The sequence below is a fragment of the Narcine bancroftii genome, chromosome 1 (genome assembly GCF_036971445.1).
Source record: "Narcine bancroftii isolate sNarBan1 chromosome 1, sNarBan1.hap1, whole genome shotgun sequence".
Lineage (NCBI taxonomy): Eukaryota > Metazoa > Chordata > Chondrichthyes > Torpediniformes > Narcinidae > Narcine > Narcine bancroftii.
The window spans coordinates 24,414,564-24,440,495 of record NC_091469.1 but is presented as its reverse complement, the minus strand read 5'-3'; the positions used below and the strand labels follow the sequence as shown (position 1 = coordinate 24,440,495).

At 37.4% G+C, this 25,932-nt stretch overlaps 2 protein-coding genes across 9 annotated transcripts in view; one reads left to right on the top strand and one right to left on the bottom strand.

Moving 5' to 3' along the window:
- The window catches only part of smc5 (structural maintenance of chromosomes 5), a 121,857-nt gene that overhangs the window by 21,557 nt on the left and 74,368 nt on the right, over positions 1-25,932 (bottom strand). For all 3 annotated transcript variants that reach the window (XM_069922513.1, XM_069922522.1, XM_069922503.1), the window contains exons 9-16: positions 21,821-22,076; positions 9,115-9,269; positions 8,295-8,408; positions 7,060-7,154; positions 5,551-5,683; positions 3,225-3,398; positions 2,202-2,371; positions 889-1,012 (exon numbers count right to left, since the gene is read on the bottom strand). In XM_069922513.1, the coding sequence (XP_069778614.1) occupies positions 889-1,012; positions 2,202-2,371; positions 3,225-3,398; positions 5,551-5,683; positions 7,060-7,154; positions 8,295-8,408; positions 9,115-9,269; positions 21,821-22,076 (1,221 nt within the window). The remainder of the gene's footprint in view (positions 1-888; positions 1,013-2,201; positions 2,372-3,224; positions 3,399-5,550; positions 5,684-7,059; positions 7,155-8,294; positions 8,409-9,114; positions 9,270-21,820; positions 22,077-25,932) is intronic.
- klf9 (Kruppel like factor 9) overlaps positions 1-25,932 on the top strand; it is an 86,574-nt gene that overhangs the window by 37,335 nt on the left and 23,307 nt on the right. For 3 of the 6 annotated variants that reach the window (XR_011352593.1, XR_011352598.1, XR_011352591.1), the window contains exon 3: positions 9,338-9,417. The exons of 1 other annotated variant lie outside the window; for it this stretch is intronic. The gene's annotated coding sequence lies outside the window, so the exon portion shown is untranslated. Of the gene's footprint in view, positions 1-9,337; positions 9,418-18,338; positions 18,380-19,546; positions 19,764-25,932 lie in introns of those variants that run through there. 2 more of the 6 variants (XR_011352594.1, XR_011352592.1) reach the window with 2 other exon arrangements.

Below are 25,932 nucleotides of genomic sequence, written 5' to 3'. Positions count from 1 at the left end.
TAGGGGTTGGAGAAAGAAGTGTTTTGCTTTGGTGAATGCAGAGGAGACAGAGGGAAAAGGCAAAAAAGTGAGAGAGATTGCTTATTACAGGAAAAGAGGCATAGGGAAAGATCAGTGGGGTGGAGAGAGTGGGGGATAACGGAAACCGGAGAAGTCAATGTTATTGCCATCCAATTGGAGAATGACCAGCTGAATACGAGGGGTGGTTCCCACAATTTGCGGGTGGTCTCAGACTAGCAGTATGCGAGATGATGGCAGGCACGTCGGCAAGGAAATAGGGCAGGGTAGCCACTGGGAGGTCCTGGTATTGTGACAGACAGAGCTGAGGTGGAACAAGCTGCCAGAGTAAGTATTGAAGCTTGCACAATTGCGATGTTTTAAACACAAATAGACAGAAATAGTTTTGAGGGATGAAGAGAGTGAGGAAATAATGGAAACTGGAGGTCAATGTTAATACCATCCAACTGGGGAATGCCCAGCTGAATATGAGGGGTTGTTCCTACAATTTATGGGTGGTCTTGGACTGGAAGTATGCGAGATGATGGCAGGCATGTCAGCAAGGGAATAGGGCAGGGTAGTCACTGGGAGGTCCCTGGAATTGCGACAGACAGAGCTGAGGTGGAACAAGCTGTCAGAGTAAGTATTGACGCTTGCACAATTGCAATGTTTTAAACACAAACAGACAGATATAGTTTTGAGGGATATGAGCCAAATGCAGGCAGACGCGGGCATCTTGCTTGGCATGGGTGAGTTGGGCCAAACTGAGACTGTGTTGGACAAACATTTTTGTTCATATACTTTTAAGCAATTTTCCCCAGAGAATTTCAATTAGGGAAAAATTCTATTATTATGAAAAAATATTGTTCCATTACTACCTTTGAGTCTTACCCTAATAATCTGGGTTACTTCAGAAACTAGTTTGGCTTTCTGGGTATAGATTGCCTTCATCTTCGCATTTGCTTTTTGTTCTTCCTCTTGAAGATTGATGGAATCCATCTCCATATGCATGAGACTGAGAACAAAGTGTCAGAAATTAGGGCTGATCCCATACTTATCAGATAACAAAAATATTTTGTGCCAAGATTGTTACCTACCACTTCAGAGCTTGCTTCCACTGTTACTTTGCATTAACAGAACATTCAAATATAATTAATCTGGCTGAACTGTTCATAAACCAAAATTACGTGTAACATTAACTCCCATGATTAACCTTTTTTTCCCTAACTGAATTAAATTTCTGAAGAAAAAGCTGTCCAGGCTAATGGTCACAAAAATATTTTGGAAATGCTACAAATGTCTTTGCAGCACCCATTGTGTGAAATTGTATCTTCTTCCTCAAATGCTAATTTTATTGTTTTACATTAAAATGATACAAAGAAATAACCGATGTAGTGCAACAATCTAGTGGAATTGTTCAAAGTAACAGGCCACTGAATTACAAAATTAACACTGTAAATTCTATCAATACTTTGCAGTTTTATGTTCTAGTTTTATGTTGCTACTTCAAGATGTGCACATAATCCTTCCAAACAATAGGAACATCAAACATAGACATTAATAAGGCAATAATAAAATGTTTTCAGTGCAAAATTAGAATGTCAAAACACAATTCAAATTACAAGATGGAAACACAAGAGAGGTCAGATACTGGAATCTGGAGCATGAATAGACTGTTGCAGGAGATCAAGAGGTCAAGCAGCACCAGTGAGAGAAAGGAATTGGCAATATCTGATGCAGAATCATGATCCCAAAGCATTAACAATTCCTTACTCGCCTCAGATGCTGCTTGCACCACTGAGTTCCTCCAGCAATCCTTTTTTGGTATTCAAATGTAAAAAACAATTTTCATTGCTCCCAAGTACTAATTTTTTTCATGGAAAATGTAATGATTTTTCCACATGAAAAATTATTCTTTTCACTAAACTGATAAGTGCAAAGTTTTTTCTTTAAAAAGTTGCACACTGAAAATACATCTCATATTTTATCTGTTATTCTTTTATTCATTATTACATAAATCGTTTGTTCATAAATGTACATTTGGAAAGACCACAAAATCCAATTTCATATTAGACTGGAGTAAGTATCATGTTAAAAGTGCAGAACTTTAAACAATGTCAATCAAATTGACAGGCACTCAGGATTTTCAAGGTTGTAAAGAGTACAGAAAACAACCTGGATGTGCAATAAGATAGAGTCCATACCTGTCATACTTTGTGCTGATTTTTTGTTCCAATTGTCTTCTCTTACTCTTCATCTCCAAAAGTTCTTTCTTTTTAGTTCTCAGTTCGTTATCTTTCCGCTCAAGCTGTCTGTTCATCTCAGAAATTTCAGCAATGCGTGATTCCACTGCATTTAGCTTTGCAGTTATTTCCTGTGAAAAAAGAATGCAAATAAGGTATGACATTATGCAACTAATTTACCTTTTATTGCTTATTCTCTCAGTGGTGTTCAACCTTTACATTTAAAGGAAAAGACAGGTAACCAAATTGTAAGTCTAAGTGATTCAGTTCAACTGCTTGAACTAGCCTACTAGTTCTCTGCCTTAACCCCACTATGAAGAGTCTTGCTGCATCAATTACAAGAAAATATATTATTAACTAAATGCCCAGTTTAGACAAGACAGGCAAAACGCAGTGGCACATCTTCAGTAAAATCAGTATTTCAGGAAGCGCTGGGTGGGTCACGTCTCCAGAATGGAGGACCATCGCCTTCCCAAGATCGTGTTATATGGCGAGCTCTCCACTGGCCACCAAGACAGAGGTGCACCAAAGAAGAGGTACAAGGACTGTTTAAAGAAAGCTCTTGGTGCCTGCCACATTGACCACCGCTGATATCGCCTCCAACCGTGCATCTTGGCGCCTCACAGTTTGGCGGGCAGCAACCTCCTTTGAAGAAGACTGCAGAGCCCACCTCACTGACAAAAGACAAAGGAGGAAAAACCCAACACCCAACCCCAACCCACCAATTTTCCCTTGCAACTGTGCCTGCCTGTCCCACATCGGACTTGTCAGTCACCAACGAGCCTGAGGCAGACGTTGACATACCCCTCCATAAATCTTTGTCTGTGAAGCCAAGCCAAAGAAAAGAAAAGAAAGAAACAAAGAAAAGCATAGCATATACTAAATAACTGGATTGTTAGTTGCCTGGGATCCTCAAAGTCCTGATTACAAGATTTTTTACACCTTCAAGATTTAAAAAATTATTATAAATGTTTAAAAACTTACATTTGCTTGATTATCCAATTGCCTCCTTTGTTGTACATCCACTTGAACAATGAGGAACTGTGCAGTTTTCAATGCCATGTTGCTCGAAATGACCTTATTGGAGTACATGGATTTTTTTACAATGTATCGTTCTTCTCCTGTATAGATCTGATGGAGCCGGGTTTCTTTTATCACCTGTACAATGTCAGTGTTGGTTAGAGTATTGTATAATGTCCTAAATATTGTTAGAAAATATATTCTAATAGTCTATCCCACTTCTTCAGATGATGAATTTTATAGACCTGCATTATGATATGTATGCAACTACAAAAAAATTCTCAAAAATAAAACCCCGTCTCTTAACCAATGATCTCAACATATAAACAAAAAAGTTTACAAGCCAAATTTGTACAGATTAAGAGAATAAATTCAATCAATTTTATCCAGCCTGATTGCCACAAAAAGTGAGTGCAAAAAAAGAAATTATTTGGCAAAACAAAGTCCTCTTTTTTGATCTCTGATTTTCTTAATTTGATTGCTCGCATATTATGATCACTCTGGCACATGGTTAGATCATAGAAGATCAAATTATGAGTATGTTGAAAATGAAGATATTTCTATTACTGAAAAAGATTGGTGGATTTTAAATCACCAAAAAATTTAGCAAAATAAAGTAAATATAGTAGAGAAGTTGCTTTACAAATTAAGGATCAGATTTTTAAGGGAATGCAAGAAAAAGACATTAAACAAAAGGCAATAGAAATACATGCATAGGATTAGATAAGACTGAAAGGGAGAGGCCACCAAACAGTTGTGTCAAATGATCTTGTTCTATGCTGTAAATTGTATGCAGTATCATATTCTATTAATTATTAAAATCAAATCAACCACTGAATCTTAACATTAGTTCGAAAGACTAATGTTCAAGTACTCTCATTAAAGTAACTGGCATATACATATACAGTACAACTCCAATTATCCAAAATAGTTGAGACCGGGCCTATTTTGTATAAATGATATTTTCAGATAACTGGTCATTGTTTAAAAATCAGCCCAGTAGTAACAGAAAAATCACTTGTAACAGTGTTTAAACAACAACAAACAACAAGGGAAGGCTTTTTTTTTAAATGTGAGAATAATGTTTAATTCTCATCAAAAAATAACCTGAACAAAATAAGATAAATCCAACACCAAAAACTTGAAATTCTACTCAGAGGTTTTTCCAAAATTCTTCCAACCTGTGACGTCAGTTTAGCTCCGAATATTTTTTTTCCGGAAAACTAAGGATTTCTGATCGTTTCGGATATCCTCATTTATCCAAAATTTTTCGGAGGAGAAATTATGTCATTTTGGCTTTGAAATTTTTTGGATAAATGAGGATTTTGGATTTTTCAGAAATCCTCAATTATCCAAAAAAAATTTCGGAGCCAAAAAGATGTCATGTCTGGGTCCAAAAAATTTCGGATAATCAGATTTCGGATAATCGAAATTGCACTGTAAATCCTTACGTTGTCAAAATCTATGGAAACATACACCACAAAATGGATTTCTGTCAGTTTCTCTAATGAGTGAAGGACAAAACTCTTTAGCATGTTCAAAAGAAAGTGAGTAAAACAGTGCAATTACAACTGGAATAGTAAATTTAGAGCTAATTTGGAGGGAAAATGGAGTGCTCATATATTTATTTGAAGAAATGGACACGACAAATGCATCAACCTTAATGGAGGCTGCACTGGATAACATGCAACTGATTATTTTACGTGAAGCAAGTCACCAGTGGAAAATCATTGTTCCAATAGGGTTGATGTTAATCATAGCAAAGTAGCTTCTGTTATTGAAAAGTTACTAATGACATATACTTTACAACCTTTTCTGAGAAGGGGTATTTGGGGAGATGCAACATATCCACAGCAACAAAAAGTCCTGGATGAATGTTGTGAAGCTGCACTGAGACTGATGAATAGATATTACTTGTTTTTAGAAAGCTTTTGATAAAATAGGTTAGAGTAAAAGAGCCCCAATGGATTGAGTTAGACAGGGAATTAGCTAGATTCTTATCAACACAGGAGTGTCCTTAATGGAGTCCCAAAATGATTCACAGAAAGACCACTATGAATGATCTGGAAGAGAACACATAGAATGTAGTTGCATATCAGCAGATAGCACGAAAATTTGTGCTGGTGCCAGAATCCTCGATGGGAAAAGAAATCACAATCTGACTGGATGAGACAAGGCAAATAGATCCACATCTGAAAAAAGGTATTTATATTATTAATTAGTGATAAGTATGAGACTGTGCAGTGAAGAGGAAGGGAGCTCTGAGAGGACATAGTATTAGTGTACCTACCTTTTCAATCATCAATTTAGTCTTTGCAGTTCCTATAGGAACATCATGAATTCTGTACTGGTCACAAAGATAGCTCATTACAGGTTCAGGTGCATCAATCAGCTCTCGCAAATAGGATACAAATCCATATCTTCTATTAAAAGACAGACAAGTTCCCATTGTTAACTGGAGATAAAAAAGCAAACTGCTAAAAAGAAAAAAAATCCAAACAGGAAGTGAAATAGTCAACGAAAAGCAATGTGCTAATTACACAATAGGTGTTTAGTTTTAAAAAAAAACGAAGTAAGCTCTCCTCGTAGTAAAAATTGACAGTCCTGCGCAGGCGGTGGGCAGAGGTTTCCAACATAAAGAGTGGGGGAGCCACGCACAGAGATGGACCTCGCACCAAGTGGGGGAGGCAGTCGCGCACGTAGGTGGTGCAGTGGTAGCCGCCGCACGCGTGGGAGAGGGGGGTGCCGGTGCATATTGAGCAGGATAAATATGGATTGCCCCTGTTGTAGGGTTTAGAATGTAACACCATGAAGCAGAGAAGCAAGGATTCAAGGATCTAGTTTAAACTTTCTCATCATGCAATGTCTGCAAAGATACCTTGGAGAAAATTGAACAATCGGTGTAAACGTGACTGAGAAATAAATTCATTTTATTTTTGTCTACAAATGCCATTCTTGGGTCAGTAGGTAGCATTTTATTGCTCAAGCCCACTCTGTCTCCCTAACAGGCAAAAATATAGCCCATTAAATTCTCCAGGGAAATAATTAAGATGTGCAGCTTTATGGGAGATAACAATTTTGGATGTAACATTAAACCGGGACCCTATACTCTCTAGAGTGAAATTAAATGATGCCATGAGATTCTTATAAAAGAGTAAGGACATTATCCCTGGTGAACTGATCAACTAATGAGTAACAAAATAACAATCCTTCCCTATGTAAGTGCACTTTTGACAAGATCACCCAGTGGTGACACACATACTTTATGGAATTAGTGGATTGATCTGTCCAGTCTTTCCTCCATTTAAAAAAAACCTTTGACCAATGTAATGAAACTCAAATTGTCTACTTGTGATCACATTAGTGCTTGTAGGAACTTGTGCACATTGTAAGGATCTATGCACTTAATTGTTTGTCAAGTAATTTAATATTCCAAGGTCCATGAAAGGAACCATAAAATTGCACGTTTTCCTTGCATGAAAACGGAGATCAAATTTAGAAGTGTGGAAACATTACATAAAATGCATAGAAGTATATAAATATTTATTCTTCATTTTTGATTACCATTGTAAAAAAAAAACATGCACAGAACCGCATTACTTAAGGAAAAGTTCAAGCGAAACTGAGCAGAAAAATAGAACAGGGTTGCATACATTTTCATAAAAGGAGTTAATCATTAAGGGTGGAAGATAAAAAGAATGAGGAAAAATCTCCCAACCCTTCTCCAAATGCTTTAGATATTCAGTATTTTGGACTTTCAAAATATTTAAGCAGAATATTTAAAATGTAAACTACTTACTGAAGTTCTTGAATGGGTCTAGTAGGTGGCTTCCTTGCCACTGAAATAGTAGGTGCACACACCGCATTCACTTTTAGCCTCTGTTTATCTCGAACCTGATCATGTAATAATGGTGTTAATCAATTAAGTTTGTTGGGAATATTGTTCTGGCTTACATTCTTCCTACTTTTTTTCACAATATCTTTCCTAAATTGGCTGCGTGTGCAATGAATTGACATCAACGGTCTTCAGCTACGTGCCAATTCTTCATCCGCATAATCTATTGTGGCGTAATTACACAAGGGAACCCCCTCTTCAGCCTGTGCAAGCACACTCATATTTACAAGTGTAGGGCAAGAGGTCAGCAACCAGGGTCACAAAACTTGAGATTTCTGCTTTGGTCCCTTTTTCTTCTCTAAATTTAGACAGCTATCCATTTTTTCACTGGAGATCAATGAACAGATCAATAACATACAACTATAATTACAAATGAAATTGTCAACTAAAATGATTGGTGCCACAATAAAAAGAAAAAAATGTTTATATACATATTACGCACTAAAATGTAATGAAAATGCTTTGTTGCCAATGTTTCATTTAGATCCAATTCCTGATTACAATAAAATTATAAGATTAGCATTTTGCAGCTAAAGATATTCTTCAGAATCAAATTCCTATTAAATGTTCTCATCATTTATTTTCTGCTTTACCTATTTAAAGCCTGATTGCAATGATGAGATTAATTATATTTTGTAACACTGTAGTTTACATTCTTGATAATTCTAAATTAGACATGCTCCCATTTTAACAGGCTTTCTCTCCAGCAATCTGTGTATTAATTTTCATCTGTTCTGTACTGTAGCAGCAAATAACAGATGATTGAACAGCCTCATAATAGGTTCAGTGTGAAATAAAGATAACAGTTGTGCTAATTCTTGCTTGGATGACAGAATGTGTTTTGTCCACTAATTTAGAAATCCCGACCTTATGCGACATCATGCAAAAAGGGGTAGATAAGGAGCTGGTAGATTGCTGCATCGTTCTCTTCATGTTTAATTTCTGTACATTTAGGTTAGGAAATCAATAGAGCAGTGGTTACAGATTTGGTGGAGCATTACAAGACTGTTAAAGTGAGAGGTGAGGGATTGGAAAAATGGATGTCAAATAAATAAATAGACTGGATGGATATAAAACACAGAATGATTTGGAAGTAACAAATTAATCTCACTTTAACTGAATAATTTTGAGATATTGACCTCATGAAGGAATGTATCCATATCTTCCATGTTCAAACAAACAAAGGCCCTCAGATCATTCAGTGAAATATGGGTTTCAACATACTTGGCATTCCTTGAATCTTTCATATTGAGCTGTAAAAGGTAAAGGACAGACTGAATTAGTATCAGAGATCTTTATTAATAAGAAATACTAGTAAACTGCAATACATCATTTTAATACTGAAGGAAGAGCATTAGGAACAGTCAGTTTTTATAGATTCTACAATAAACAAAATATACACCCCTTGTTAACAGTAGTAACTTTGTTCAGGACGCATAGCATAGCAGATCATATAGCTGGAGTTCACAGATGCCGTTCTTAAAAAGACTGAACATTCAACTGTAGTGGTGTAATGTTTATTCAAAATGCAGAATAAATAACAGTGAGTTTGGTGCAGAAACTCAACTGATCAGGTTGCACTCTTTGGTAGAAATAGTCATTCCATATTTTGGGTTGGGACTCAGAGACAAAATCTCAATTAATTTCGTCTTCATAAAGAATCCTGACCCGAAACATTCACTGACCACAGATGCTGCCTGACTCACTGAGCTCCTCCAGTAGCTCATCTGCAGCTTTCCTGTTTCTTTGCAAACTAGACTGCTACAAGTCCACGACCTGCTTCCCATTCACTGGTTAACAAAGCAGATCAATGGTTTGGCCATTGGTATCAATGAATGGACTTCAAGAATATTATAAAGATTCAAAACAGGAATCCAAACACAAATGAAAGACCTCTGTTTACTTGACTATAAACAGCTTCACCAAAATGTTAATAGATACTTGCAAAAGGAACATTACCTCAAGCATAATTGGCTCATAGATGTGTGCATGGAATTTATTCCTGTTCTCTCTTAACCATACTACAGCATTGTATGTATCTCTAAACCGATCTTGAAGTTTTGCCTCTTTAAAGTTCATCATGTCTTCAAGTCTTTTGATATTAGCCAAGACGTCTATTTTAAAAAAAAACATACATGTACATTACTACGTAGTCACCAATGGGTTGATTTATGATCCTCAGAAACAGCAAAAACCAAAATTAGAAAGCAGAACCATAAAGGAAAAACGACAAGCAAACTGGCACAGGATTAAGTGGATCAGGTAAGTGTATACATGGTTAAATCTGGTGTGGAAGAAATAAGTTTTGATTTGGTATCAGTATCGAAGGAAGAGAATTGTTTTATTGGGTCAGACTACACCCAAGCCATGTTAGTACCAGTGTTCTAGTGAAATGAATACCTTGCTCCGTCATTAAACTAAATGAGGGGAGAGCATAGAAAGAAATCTAGAACATTAAAATGAAAAGACAAGCAAACAATATGGGTAAGTGATTGGGAAAAGCCAAAATGCCAGGAAGAGGTAAAGCTCACAAATAAATGTGCTCTAATAAATAGTGGTTAAGAAAGCATGATAATTGGACAAATGGGACCATGATATATAAAACTTCCTAAGAGGTCTAAAAATATTAAGAAGGAAAATGTAAAGGTGCTTGTCTGAACATGTGAATTAACAGTACAAAAAGATGTCAGTAGATACCATAGAGCTGCCATAATGAGAGTCTGTAAGATGAAAATATTGAAAACAGGATTAAAATTTAGGAAGGAAAAACAAAAAGGAAAATGCAGTGAGGGGTAGGTTTAGGAAAGGTTGAAATCAGATTAATAGTGAAAAGGGGTATTAGATCAGAAACACCAAAATGCAGAATCAGTCTATGTGGAGCAAAGAAATACCAAAGAGCAAAAAAGATTCATAGGAGCATCCTCAGGTTTCCAAACAACAGTGGTAATAGGAGGTACAAGGTTAAAACAGGGAGTTAGAGGGCATTGAGAAACACAAAATCTTGACAAAGGGACCAGTTGTGAAACATTAATTGTCCATTTATCTATAGAACATTACAGCAGAGAAACAGGCCCATTTGGCCCTTCTAGTTTGTGCTGATCCATTTTTTTGTCCCACTGACCTGCACCCAGTCCATAGCCCTCCATACTTCTCCCATTTACGTACCTGTCCAAATACTTCTTAAATGTTAAAAATGAGTCTGCATTCACCACCTCAGCTGACAGCTTGTTCCACTCCCACCTCTCTCTGTGAAGAAGTTCCCCTCATGTTCTCCCTAAACTTATCCACTTTCAATCTTAACCCATGTCCTCTGGTTTGTATATAACCTACCCTCAGTGGAAAAAGCCTATCTACATTTACTCTGTCAATCCCTCTCATAATTTTAAATACCTCTATTAAATCTCCCCTTATTCTCTGTCCTCCAAAGAATAAAGTGCTAACCTGTATTGCAACTATTTCCCTTTATAATCTCTTGGGCAGCATACAGACATTGTTGTTTGATTCGTTAAAATGAAGAGTCCTTTCTAAAGTAGCATTGAGTTTTTCAATGTTTATTAGAACTATTAAAACAATTAAACTATACTTAAAAGTTAATAAAACAGACAATAAAATATTGATAATTAATACTTTCAAAAGAATGATCAAAAGAACAGTAAAAAGAATATATCTGGACCATCTACATTTTTGCCTTGGTTCTATCCAGTACAAAGGCAAATTCAAAACTAAATTGTTTATATTAAACATGCAGATAAAAGAGCTTGGCTAAAAACTTTTACTATGGAGATATACTCATGGACTTCAAAAACATTTCTTGCTGCTTGTAACTTACAATTAATTTTAACCCTTACAATACTGGACCCTAATTATTATATAAATAATTACCATTACAAAGAAATAAATCAAGCATAGTAGTACATAGGGTAAACATTCAAAAGAAAGTGAAAGTCAATCATTAAAGCTTTCTGCTTCTTGTAAAAGTCAGATTTTGGTAATCTGCTTGTTCATAGAGCCAGTTTTAGTCTGAATCCAATCTTGATGTACAAGTCCTCTTTTGTTCTGGAGGATATCAACAATCTTCCCCATTAACCAGGAATTTCATTCTCTTTTCCTTTGTGACAGAGTATAGATATGTTTTTGGGAGATAAATTGGGGTAGGTTTTTTCTAGTGTAGATCACATACAAACATTTTAAAACAGATCTTATTTAAAATACTAGAGCTCTGCTCTTGCTAGACATATCAGGGCCAACAGCCTTTGCAAAAGCTTTGGAGAGCACCCAAGAGACTTCACTAATGGATTGTTGTTTACAAAAAGGCAACAAATTAAAGAACTTGGAATCGCAGATTGTCTGGAGGGGAACTTGCTGTTCTAAGAGGGTCATGTAGTTTTGCAAGTAACAGGACAAGCTGGCAAGCTTGTGGAAAACCCCATTTGGAAGATGGGTTGTGAGTGCTTAGTTCAGCCTGGTCAAAGACGTTGTGGTTCATGCAAGAGGAGAGGACTGGCTGTCTAATGTTTCACTGGAAATAAGGTAAACAAAAAGGAACTTTGTGGTGACCTAAAGAGGTTATCATCTGGAGAACCTTGAGGGGGCAAGTTTCTTCAGCAAGACACTGAAGTGCCTGATTAAAAGGGAATCAGTTGTGGGTGTCTAGCATACAATAAATCTCTCTCTGAAAACCGACAAGAATCTTCCTGAGTTGTAACCATTTACCTTTCAAGCACCAAAGCCTAGTGAACTTTATAAATGTTAAATTCATTAACCAGCTTGGTAGATTTTTGTCACCAATTCCAAACACTGCTGGTCTTCTTTTGAAGGTCTTGTTCATCCCTGAGGCACAGCTTATCAAGCTTCACAATCGATATCATGTTGACACTTACGGCCGATTGATTTTGAACCTCTTCTTTGGCTTGGCTTCACTTACGAAGATTAATGGAGGGGTAATGTCCACGTCAATGAGGGGGAGAACGTGGAGGGGAAGGACCGGACATGTCCTCGGGCCTGCGCAAAGGAGCTTTTAGGTGGAGTGCAGTGTGCGCAGTACTGGCCCCACCCTTTATACCCATGGTTCGTGTGCCGTGGCCAAGCAAGCTGGGACGTGGCAGCGAGTTCCTTGGGTCGTAGGTTTTATATCGGAGTGGCCTTCTCCTATGCAGGTTTCTTACCCAGGCTGGAGGGGCCTGCCTCCCCTCCTAGGTCAGACCATACCTGGTTGCAATCCAACCTGTTGGCCTCCACCTGCCATTTCCTATATTTATATGTTAGGAGTATGTTAGGAGGCCCCGGTCCGGGCAGAAGCGAGGGGGAGGCGGTGGCCCCGGTCCGGGCAGAAAGAAGGAGGCGGCGGCCCCTGTCCGGGCACAGGGAAGGAAGCGACAGCCCCGACCCCGGTCCGGGCAGAGGGTAGGCGGCAGCGGCCCCAGTCCGAGCAGAAGGTAGGCGGCGGCGGCCCCGATCCAGGCAAAATAATCTTTCTCCTAATGGTCCATTAATCATCCAACCAAGCATAGTTTTGACAGTGTAATGTCCATCTCCCTAACTCTTTATCATATCCAGTGGTTCCAGAGCCTTTGGTTCATCTGAACAAATTATCAACTCAATCTCAGTTAATATCATGTAAACAAATATTTTTTCAAATACTTCCATGATTCAATGTCATTTTGCTGTGGGGGTATTTTTGCACAGGCATACTCCTCTGAGTTATATACACCTGGAAGTTCACAAAAATCTTTACTATCCAATCCAGTGATCTCTACGCTATAAGCTGTGTTGGTTTCAATGTGTTTAACTTGACCTATTATTTTCAATAGAATTTTTGCACTTTCTTGGAGATTGAGCTACTCATTAGCGCCACAGCGCAAAATGTCGCAGGGCTTCCTGGGGCAAGAAATGCACAAGTCCATACTATTGCACTTCCTTTTTTGGTCTTCACCTGCACAGGTACTATCAAAAGGATGGAGTTATTTTCATTGGCCTCAGTAAGACCACTGTTTTCAACTGCTTCTTTCCTCGTCGTTTGTTGCTTTTTTCAACTCTTCTTTTCCTTGAAAATATGCAGCATTTTGGCATGTGTTTGACTACATATGTCGCAGCTGAGTCTTTTTTTTTGCAGTTTTTACTGATGTGTCCTTTACACAGACAGTCAAAGCATACTCTATTTTCTTTCATTAAAAAGTAATTTTCTCACTATGTGTCTTCTTTTCCATCTGTGCACACTTTTTCAATCGTGTTTATTGTGACAGAACAAATATTTCTTCTTGCTCAGCAGGCAAACTTTCCTTTTCCTTAATTTCTTTTATCTGCCACTGTCAGAGAAGTGCTAAATGTACTTCTCTTCAATTTTGGTTGAGGATACAATTTGGACTTTTCAACTTCTTTACTCACTGTTTGAGTACCTTTAATTCCATACACTGGATCTGTGACAACATCCACTTCTCCTTCAATGAGCTCCACCAAATCCTTAAAAGTTGTTGTCACAAAGTTTCTTTTTTGGTTTTCAACAACTTGATTTCACCATAATTCTCTCATTTGGATGCGTAATTTGTCAACAATGATTACCATATTATGAGGTATGTCAAGTTCTCTGTAATGACTTTGCAATATCCTCTAAGAAAGAGGGGATAAGCTTGTAAACCCTTTGTATTTCTGGTCTTATTAACAACCATGAAAGAACCTTTCATAAATAACCTCTAGAAATTCTATTTTTTTTTAAATATTTTATTTAATTTTTAAGAAAATACAGAATATAGGACTCAATTAATCTAACAAGAATACATTGAATAGAAAATCATAGAAAAACATTCAAAAGGTCCCTCTTTTCTCAGCGCCCCCTCCCCAGATTTGAAAGAAAATGGGACAAACAGCAGGGGATAGAGGGAGATAAAGAAAGAAAGAAAATAGAAAAGAAAAAGCAACAGGAACAAGGTTTGACATCTCAGAGTCACATCATTTTAAAGGTATTAAATTTCTAATAAAGAGTATACTAATCGACAAATATCAAAATAAATTATACAATCTGGCCATTTAAGTAATCTAAACAAGGTTGCCAATTTCAATGAACATGCTATATTTATTCCTAAGACTATAAATAATCTTCTCAAGGGGAATTCAACTTTGCACTTCCATGTTCCAACAATCAAAGTGAAGTAGGGAATCGGATTTCCATGTTACCACTATACATTCCCTGGCTATTGAAAACACAATGTTAGAAATTCTACACTTGTCACCAAAATGCTTCTCTAGTAACCACTTATCCTGTTTGAAACCTACATCAGGATTCATATGTTGGCAACTCTTTACAAGTTCTTGCGGTGGTCCTCTCGAGAACTGCTGCAAAAAATATATACAACCCTCCTGGCTTTGACACCTATTTCAATACTGCATTCAAAATTTTTCATAAATGAGTGGAATTCAAGGGTGTCACCATAAATATATGGAATCTCTCTCTTGGGCAAAGAGAGAGCATACAACTGCACTAATGAGGCTATCTCATCTTGACATACCTAGGCATACGTTACTTTGTTCACCTGGATTTCTGATACTTGCCGGGAGTGCCTGGTATGACCCTCTAAGGAATGGCATTTGGCACCAAGTCTTAATCTGCTTAGTCCATTATGGTTCTATCACTGGCTCACCTTTGGTATTCAATAGTTCCTTTTTAAAAAAAATCCTTCCTCAAAACATAATTTACTTTGAGCACCAAATACCACAGAACCTTCTTGTGTCTGTGACCTAGCCTCATTAACAGCAATTTTTCTGTCGAGTTCCAGTTGCTTCTTTTGCTTTTTTAGCTGGACTTCCTCCATTCTTAGCTGTTCCTTTTTATCTTCTAAGTCCAATTCAAATTGAAGCATTGATTTTTCCACTTTAAGAGCTGCTGCGTCTGCTTGAATCTTTAAACACATGGATTCAGTTCTTGAAACTCTGGAGCCTGCTCCAGAGTTCCTCTTGCTTCTCCGGCTGGAAGTATATGACGAACTATCATTAGATCCTGTACGTTATGTGTTGCTTTAATCTCTAACCATGTCTCCATTTTGGATTGTTCAACCACCGTCTTGTGGTATAGCTTCAGCCACTATTGAGAGGTCGGTCTCAAATTCTATTAATGGTTTTGCAGTAATTTTCTGGGATGTGTATCCCTAACAAATGTAATCTTTTTCTTAGTTTTGCTTGAAGAGTCACTTGGCTTTGCTTTGTATCTAATTGCCACCTTTGCAATTCATCATTAAGTTTTGCTTTCTTCAACTTTTCGACACATAGTTCCTTAGCAGCTACAGCTGCTGTTTCCTCCATTGTGTCATTCATCGCACTCAGAAATCCAACAACGACAACAATCTCTTCAAAACCAAAGTGGTCTCATTGGACAAGCGGAAATTGCACTAAACTTTTTTCTAATTTGTAATAAACACACAGAAGGAACTTCCAATGGCTCACCACTTCTTCAATGGTCTTAGTTGTTGTTGTCTGTGCCTCCTTATCAATCTGCTCTAATCAGAGTTCAAACAATCCAATTTTCAACTTCCTCATCTGCAATTCCGTCTTCTATTGACTAACAAGTCAATAATCCAATTTCTTTGACTAAAATATTGCCACTATTTTCCTTTATAATCACTTTGGCAGCATGCAGATAGCATAACTTAATCATTTAAAATATTATTATCGGGATGGTCACCACTTCCAATTACATGGATTGGATGTATTAATTCAATTAAAATAAATATTCTACCTAAATATTTGTATCTTTTTCAATTTTTATTCCTAAATCCTTTTTTAATTCATTAGATTCGGTTATTTATTCATATATTCATTAAAATGAATAGTCCATTCTAAAGTACCAGTGAGTTTTTAACTTTATTAGAATTATTAAAACAATTAAACTATTGTAGCGGCGGCTAAACTATTCCTGCAATAACACACACAACCAAACGGGTTGAGCTCAGTGAGCAGACTAGTTTATTGCAGGCTGCTGGGCTGCACTTATACTCCCAGCCCAGACCTGGCTAAGAACTGCGCTGGAGGGCGCTGATGTCATCCTGGCGTCACGTGGTCCCCAAGCATGGGGTTCTGAGCCCCGAGCTGGAAGGAAGGGAAACCCCCGTCGGTGCCATTTTGGCCGGCTGCCCAGCCGTGTGGCTTACAAGAGGGGCCGATTCGACTGCCTTGTGGTGAGCCACCACACTATACTTAAAACAGTTAATAAAATGGACAATAAATATTAATACGTTAATACTTTCAAAAGAATGATCAAAATAATAGTCAAAAAAATTTATCTGGACCATCTAAATTTTTCCCCTCTTTTTATCCAGTTCAAAGGCAAATTCAAAACGAACTTTTTATATTAAACACAGAAAAATATACCTTGTTTAACAACTGTTACTATGGAGACATATTCATGGAATTCAAAAACATTTCTAGCTGCTTGCAACTTGCAATTCATTTTCATCCTTTCAACCTTTCCCTATAACTCGGTTCCTGAAGTCTGTGCAACATCCTAATAAATTTTCTCTGCACTCTTTCTATCTTATTGATATCTTTCCTGTAGTTAGGTGGTCAAAACTGCACAATACTCCAAATTTGGCCTTACCAATGTCTTATACAACTTTACCATAACACTGTCCAGTACAGTTGGCATAGCCATGAGCGCAACACCTTTAAAACGACATTGATTGGGTCTGGACCTGGGTTTGAATCCTGCGCTGTATGTAAAGATTTTGCACATTCTCCCCATGTTTGCTTGAGTTTTCTCCAGGAGCTCTGATTTCTTCCCACCCTTGAAAAACATACCGGGGTGTAGACTAATGGAGTGTAAATTAGGCGGCAATGACTCGTACAGCTGAATTGGCCTGTTACAGTGCTGTATGTTTAAATTAAAAATTAATTTATCCAAGAGTGAACTTTTACATTTAAAAGGATCTCTTTCTATGTATTCTAAATTTCCGCTTAAAATAGTTCATGATTAGTTTCAATATTTAGGAATCACTATTTCGAAATGATATGAATCTTATAAAGAAAATTTTATAGCATAACTTAATCATATTAAAATATTATTATCGGGATGGTCACCACTTCCAATTACATTGATTGGATGTATTAATTCAATTAAAATAAATATTCTACCTAAATATTTGTATCTTTTTCAAGCCTTGACAATTTTTATTCCTAAATCCTTTTTTAATTCATTAGATTCGATATTTCTTCATATATGTGGCAGGGAAAACAATCACATACAAGCACATCTTCAGAAAAAAATATTAGGAATGAGGGAATGTCACTTCCAAATTTTAGATTTTATTACTGGGTGATTAATATACATAGTTTACTTTCATTATTAAAATGTGACAAATTAGCAAGTCGCCTTTCTTGGGCAGAAATGGAACTGACGCATCTATGTTGGCAATTTTAGGCTCTCCTTTACCTTTTTCATTTTATAAATTAACATATAATCCAATAATGAGAATTAGATTGAGAATATGGGTTCAATTTAGGAATTTTTTTGGTTATAATAATTTATCTCTGGCTAATTCTTTTATAGATCATCATTTTTTTCCCACCTTCATTATTAGCAATGGAACAGATTTGGTATTAAAAATTCTAAAGCTTTATTTATTCAAAATAACTTTGCTTCTTTTGAGTAATTGTCAGTTAAATCCAAGCTTCCTAATAGACATATTTTTAGATATTTGCAAGTTAGGAATTTTGTTCAGTCTAAATTGAACACTTTTCCACGAATTGCAGATTCAAATGTTCTTGATTTACTTTTTGATTTACAATTTGTTAATAGTGGATTGATATCAGGTACACTATTTATATTGATCTATTGGATTTAATATTAGCTCCAATGGTTAAGATTTAAAATGATTGAGAACTTGATCTTAATATAACTCTTTCAGATGAGGATTGGTGTCCACTCTTAGTTTAATCAATGAATCTTCATTTTGTGCAAATGTATTGAGCACACATCAGCTGCCAATCAAGGATTGGTTCTACCCCACCCATTAGTGCATACCTTGTTGTTTGACTGATGTAAATGACCTAGACTGGACTCTCCAGCCTGCCTGTACTTGGCCTTGGGCTTTTGTAATTGGATTAACCCTCCTGGCACTGAGCTATTTTCCATGCTAATGACCTGGGATGAACCCTCCAGCACTATAAAGGTGACATGTTCTTTGTTCTCCCTCTCCCAGCTTGGGACCACCCTGCTTCACCCCAGGCCTAGAAACTTTTGGTAAGATGTGCACTATTAAAAGAGATGGGAGCATTTAATTAGTGCCCCTTGTAGCATAGAGCCGTGACTGCACTGAGTCAAGGGGTGGTGGGGCATTGTAGTGATTTTCCCCTGATCATTGTATGTGCCAGTTCATTGTATGTGTGTATTTTGATCCCACACTATTTTCTCCACGTTCGTTATTAATTGTCCGCTATTACTTCCCCACGATGTGCATGTGTGTGCTGCATCTGTTACCACTCCCCACACTTGCCTTCTGTACATAAAATCCTTCCCTACCAAAACTTTGTGTTGAGGGTCGTTGGCTTTGAGACCAAACAAACCTGTTTCCTCACTCACAACAGCAAGACATTTTTTTCCCCACAATTTAAGTGTAGACTCACTTAAATTAACCCGTTTCTGTGCGAATGTTGATCCATTTTGTGAAAAGTGTAAAATTTTTGAAGCTTCTCTGATTCATGCTTTGGGGATGTCCTAAATTATGAAGATATTGGCAGAATATTTTAATTTCTTTGTCAACGATTTTTAAGTTTAAATTAGATCCATGCCCTTTAACTGCATTGTTTGTTTTTTTCACATGAACCAGATAAACTTTTATCGCCATCTTAAGACAAAAGTTTTAGCTTTTAGCACGTTGATAGCCAGATGAGCAGTTTTAATGACATGGAGAGATGAACTCTCACCTACTCGTGCACAGTGGCTACGGGATGTAATGTTATATCTAAGCTTAGAGAAAATTAGATATAGTATTAAAGATAAAAAGTTTCAGTTTGACAAGGTATGGGGCCCACTTATTGAATATTATCATAATTGTTGGTTTTAGAGGATTTGTGAGCACTAGGGCTGATTCGTCCGTCTTCTAGAGGTCGCAACTTGATGCATCTTTGTATTTTTTTTTGTAACCTTGATTATAGGGAGGGGTTAGATTAGTTTTAGGTTATTTTTCTTTTAGATAGTGGATTTGTTGGTTAAATTATAACTATCCTGTACAATATCAATTTTTTTAGATCTAAGATATAACGTGATTTGTTATAATAGTATTTAATTGATTTGTATGTATAATCATTTTAACAGATAATCACATTTAATAATAAGGGATGGAATTTAAAATATGGCATACTATGTAATTTTACTTTGTTATGTATACATTGTGGCAACCCTTCGCAGCTTCCCCACTGGGCCTCACAAAATGAAGGATGAACGCAACAATCCAGCAGGCTGCATGAGGCCCGTAGCGCTGCCCTCCAATTGGCCACAACCAAAAGAGCTTAACTGGCCTATCAGGGAAAGCGGATCACAAAACACATCAGTGCTGAGAGGGTTTTGATCACGCCCCTCTGCTTGAGAATAAAAGCAGGGCTGTGAGCCCAGTGTGTTAACTACACCCAACTGGGGTTCGTGTCATTCTTTCTGGGAACAGCTTGTTCTTTCTGAGCTAACCTGCATGCTGCTATAACCTCTCTTGTGCTATAGGCTTTGCAGAGCCATAGCTTGTAGCAGCTAACTAAAACGTTCTTATTTTGCCTTTCTTTATTAATATTTTGTATGTAGATTGTTATGTTAAACTCAATAAAAATATTTTGAAAGGAAAAGGGAAACAATTTTTAAAAATCCCAATTCCTATACAATACTTTGATTTATGATGGCCAATGTGGCTAAAGCTCTCTCTACAACCCTATCCACCTGTGATGCCACTTTCAGGGAATTATGTATCTGCATTCCTCAGTGCCATATAATTTACCATGTACGATTTCTCTTGGTTTGTCCTTCCAAAATGCAACACCTCACACTTGTCTGCTTTCAATTCCATCTGCCATTTTTCAGCCTATTTTTCCAGCCAGTCCAGATCTCTCTGCAAGCTTTAAAAACCTTCTTCGCAGTCCACAACACCTCCAGTCTTGGTGTTATCTGGCAAACTTGCTGATTTAATTATCACATTATCATCTAGATTACTGATATAGATGACAAACAATAATGGTCCCAGCACTGATCCCTGAGGCACAACACTAGTCACGGGTCTCCAGTCTGAGAAGCAAACATCCACCACTACTCTCAGGCTTCTCCCACCCAGCCATTGCCAAATCCAGTTCAATACTTAACCCATGAATACCTAATGTCTGAACCTTCCAGACATTAGGTATTTTCCCATGTGGGACCTTGTCAAAAGCCTTACTAAAGTCTAAGTAAACAACATCCACAGCCTTTCCTTTGTTAATTCTCCTGGTAAATTCCTTGAAAAACGACCAACCACACACAAAGCCACTTTGACTATTGTAGACGACACCTTCCTTATTCTAATATATCCTAATTTCAGTGTACCATCTTCTAAAGCGTGAGCTGCGATATCCCAAATTTAGATCTCTTTAATCCAATAAATCAAACTCTGTGGCTGTTACTTTATGTAGTTTTAATTTGTTGATAGAACAGATAAAACATTTTGATAGGTTTGCAACAAGACTTTCATAACAGCGAATAACAAAGCATTAACTGTATAAAGATACAAAAATATATAGAGAAACAAAACCTTGAGATACAAAAATTCAAAGAAAAATTTCTCATGCTCACACTTCCTTCACATCTTGTAGAAAAAGAGCAAGTGGTTAGCCTCGGCAAATATTTTGCCATATTACATCATTGTCACTCTGGTAACACTACAAACAATAATTATCTTAAAGAGACAGACACAAAATTAACTAAGAATCAAAAACACAAGGTTTTAACCTTTACAACTATCCCTAATCACTTTCTTGCTATCCAAATAATTGTACATCCGACCTCTTAGAACACCTTACAGTAATTTGCCAACTACTGACATCTGGTATAATTTCTAGGGTTACTTTTTGAGCCTTTTTTAAACAACGGAACAACGTGAGGTGCCCACACCCATGGCTAGAGACATTTTAAATATTTCTGTCAAAGCCTCTGCCATTTTTACACTAGCCTCCCTCAAGGTCCAAGGGAATATCTTGCCAGGCCCTGGGGATTTATCCACCCTTATTTGCTTTAAGACAGCAAGCAATTCCTCCTTTTTAATTAGGTTCGATGACCTCACTACTCGATTTCTTTACTTCCCACGATCTGTGCCCATTTCCTGAGGGAATACTGATGAAAAAAACATTCAAGATCTCCCCCTCTCTTTGGCTCCATACCAAGTGTGTGGCCTCTGAAATGCAGCTGATGGACAATTATGCACTCTGTTTAGCCTGAAGAATGAAACATCTCCCTTTAATTTTGAATGAAACTCTGGTAATTTATTATTCCACAAGCTTATTTATCTTGTACCATTCAACATATTATGTTCATGATTGAAAGTCAGCTCTAACAAAAATTCTGAAATTACAATGCCACTTCACTTGTTACTAACGTCTCAGATGTTCTAAAGATAGCTTGGCTCACTCAGCTTCAATTATCCAAGTTCATAAACTTCCGGAAAGTACTTACTCTTTTTTTCTCTTTCCAAATTTTCCTTCTCTCTTCTTAACTCTGCCTTCTCACTGTCAATGGCCCCCTTTTCCTCTTGAACTTTCCGGAGGGTAGTGGTGATTTGGTCTATCTCAGGTTGCATGTGGTCATAGTTACTTGTGGCATTCAGTTCATTTCGCAAATCATCAATAATTTTTTTGGTGTTGCTTATTCTTTTCTGACGGTCAATTTCCTCGTCATTTTTCATTCTTAAATTTTGCTGAACTTCTTCAACCTTATTCAAAAAAATCCTCAATTAAATGAACTATACCCTTCAATTGTATATCACTTATTGTGTACTTTAAAAGAATTAGAAACTAGTAAAAACACATAAACATATTGCATAATATGGTGCAGTTTCCACGAGATGAGATTTTATTTCAATGTGTAACACAAAGAATGCAGTTCTATACTTTCTCTACTAAATGAACAAAATATTCCTTGACAAAAATGTATTTAATCCCTCCAAATCTTTGCCACTGTAATAAAAAGTTTCTACAATTTCAAATATTTCCTCATTAGTCCTAACATTATCCTAGTGAATCCTTGGTGCCTTTAATATTATCTCTTTTCTGAGAATTCCTCAGATGCAGCTTTCTATTCTTGTTCCAAAAATTACTTTTGTACTCATCATTGCCTGTTTAGTCTAGGTCTCTCCTCCCTTTATATATCCAAAAAGCCATTGGCATTTATATAAATTATTTACCTGTATGCTCACATTCAGGAATTATGCAACCCTGTGAATGTTCCTTCCCCCCCCCACCCCCCCCCAACCAAGATTTTGTTTACCTCCAGTAATTACACATGACTGAGGTCTCTTGAGCCCAAATCTTCAAAATTACACAGGCTAGAACAGAATCCTCACAATCTCTCCCTCTCTCCTCACTTGCTGCAGCAGCATTCAAATAGAATTCTACTTCAGGATGTGCTATGTGAAGATGTGCATTGTTTCAGCACTTAATTGAAATCAGTGCAGAAGGTCAGGTCATGTTCATTCATGTCACACTCCAGAAATTGCCTGCTGTTGGATGAAATCTACCTGCTGATTCTAAATCACTTCCACTATTGAAGGGCCAGTGAGTGTATTCCTTGTAATGTAACCTACCATTGAGCCCAGCAGTTCTCCTGTGGCTATGGTTGCTATTTGTGTTATCAGGACAGAGAGCCAGGGTTGGAATCAGGTGGAAGTAACAGCTGCTGGTGGAGGAAGAGTAGGGGCAGATGTACAACAGTGAGCTGGCCTGTTCACTTAACTGGCTTTCTCTAAGTATGGCCTCTCCTCTCCCCTTGTTTATCCATGCCCTTCAGTTATGTTAAATGTACTTTTATTCTTTTGCTTTTCCTCTATGGATATGTGATATATTGAATGCCAGTTGCACTTGTCTAACTATTTATAACCATATAACAATTACAGTATGGAAACAGTCCATTTTGGCCCTTCTAGTCCACACTGAACTAAGTACTCTCCTCTACCTGCACCCTGCCCATAACCCTCCATTCCCCTCCCAACCATATACCTATCCAATTTTTCATTAAATGACAGAATTGACCCTTCCACCACTACTTCTCCTGGAAGCTTATTCCACACAGCCACTACTCTCTGAGTAAAGGAGATCCCCCTCATGTTACTTCTAAACTTTTGACCCTTAACTCTTAACTCATGACCTCTTGTTTCAATCTCTCCCAGTCTCAATGCAAAAAGCCTACCAACTCTATCCATCCCCTTCATAATCTTAAATACCTCCATCACATCCCTTCTCAACCTTCAACACTCCAAAGAATAAAAACCTAATTTGCTCAATCTTTCTTTGTAATCTAGATTCTGAACCCCAAGTAACATTTTCATAAATCTTCTCTGCCCTCTCTCTCTACCTTGTTCAGTGACGAGAACTGCACACAGAAATCTAAATTTGACCTCACCAATGCCTTGAACAGTCTCAACATCACATCCCAACTCCTGTATTCTATGTTTTGATTTATAAACGCCAGCGTACTAAAAGCCTTCTTCACCATCCTATCCACATGAGACTCTACCTTCAGGGAACGATGCACCGTTATTCCTAGATCTTTCTGCTCCACTGCATTCCTCAATGTCCTCCCATTTACTATGCATGTCCTGTTTTGATTATTCCTTCCAAAATGAAGTGCTTCACACTTATCAGAATTAAATTCCATCTGCCATCTTTCAACCCACTCTTCTAAGCAGTCCAAATCCCTCTGCAATCTTTGAAAACCTTCATTATCCACAATTCCACCTACTTTAGTATCATCTGCATATCTACTAATCCAATTTACCACCCCATCATTCAGATCATTAATGTATATGACAAACAGCAAAGAACCCAATATAGATCCCTGAGGCATACCACTTGTTACCTGCCTTCAGCCTGACAAACAGTTATCCACCACGACACTCTGGCATCTCCTTTCCAGCCACTGTTGAATCCATTTGGCTATCTCAAAATTAATACCTAACGACTGAACTTTCCTAACTAACCTTCTGTCTGGAACCTCATCGAAGGCCTTACTAAAGTCCATATTGTGACAGAGTATCTAGAGGTGGTTTGGGACACATACCACCTTGCACACAAACATTTTAAAACACAGAATATTTGTAGGACTTTTGCAGAATGCTTTTTGCAGAGGAGCAACAAAGTAGCAACATTCAACAGCTTGCCTGGGAGAGCATGTGATCTTTGCAGGCAGGTGAGAACAGTTTTGCTCTCAGAGAGGGAGGGTGTGAAACAGAGAGGGACAAGCTGGCAAACTTTGGAAGGCTGCCTGGTTAAAGGAGAAGACTGGCGATCTGAAAGGTGACCTGAAAGAAAGAGGATCATCTGGAGATCCCTGAAGGGAGCAAGTTTCATCAGCAAGACTGTTTGAGAAGGAAAAAGAATCCCTCTCTGAAGACCAACAAGAACCCTCCTGAGTGGTAACCATTTGCCTGTTTAACACCAAAGACTGGTGAACTTTGTTCATGCTAACTTCTGTGCACAGTACAAGAATTGCCTGTAACCAGTGAGATTGGACTGTGATCCAAAGGACTTTTCTAATCTTAAATATACATTACACACACCTGCGCTTAGTATTAGAGGGGGGATTAAGTAGGTTAAGTAATTTGTAAAACCCACTGAATTGTTGGCATTAAGGAAAGCCATTCACTAGTTGTCACTGATTCAAATTCATCATACCCAGTTTCAGTTTCGCATCAGCTAACCTTTCAGAAAACACAGTTCCCCGTACCTAAAATATGAGAAATTCAATTCCAACATTCACAACTCTGGAAAGATATTCAACCATTTGCAACCCTTCCCCAATATTGCACATAAGTTACAGATACAAACCGTTCAGCCTCTTGAATCAGTTCTGTATATTCAAGACTTTTATCTCACCAACCTTAATTTTAAAAACCTTATGGCCATTGCCAAAAATTTCTCAACTTCAACCTTGAAATGCTCAATTGAACATCTTTTGGAGAATAGTTTAAGATCGTACTCCCTATGTAGGCCTGAATGGTCCACTTAACGTTTTATTCCTTATTTGGAAGTCATTCATCAATTCCCCACTCTTCCCAACAGGCCAGTCGATGTCCCTTTTTCAAAGGAAATAAGTTTTAATCCAGTCTATTTACTTGTTAACCACCATTATTAGTGTGCCTTTAATTAAAAGAACACAAGCTTAGATAATGAAGCCTGTATTCATAATTTAATTGCATCAGACGGCATGGTTAGCGTAGCAGTTAGCACAACGCTTTTTTCAGTGCCAGTAATTGGGACCAGGGTTCAAATCCTGTGCTGTCTGTAAGGAGTTTGTACATTCTCTGTGTCTACGTGGGATTTCCTGGGGGGGGGGGGCTCTGGATTCATCCCACCATTCAAAGCATACTGGGGATGTAGGTTAACTGAGTGTCAATTGGGCAGCATGAACTCGTGGACCGAAATGGCCTGTTACCGTGCTGTGTATCTAAATTTTAAAAATATATATTTGTAATAAATTTTCACTACGCAAAAATATAAAGTTGTTAAAAAAAACTATAGATTTTAGAATCGTACTATTATTGACAAAATGAAGTTTTTATATAGATTATATAG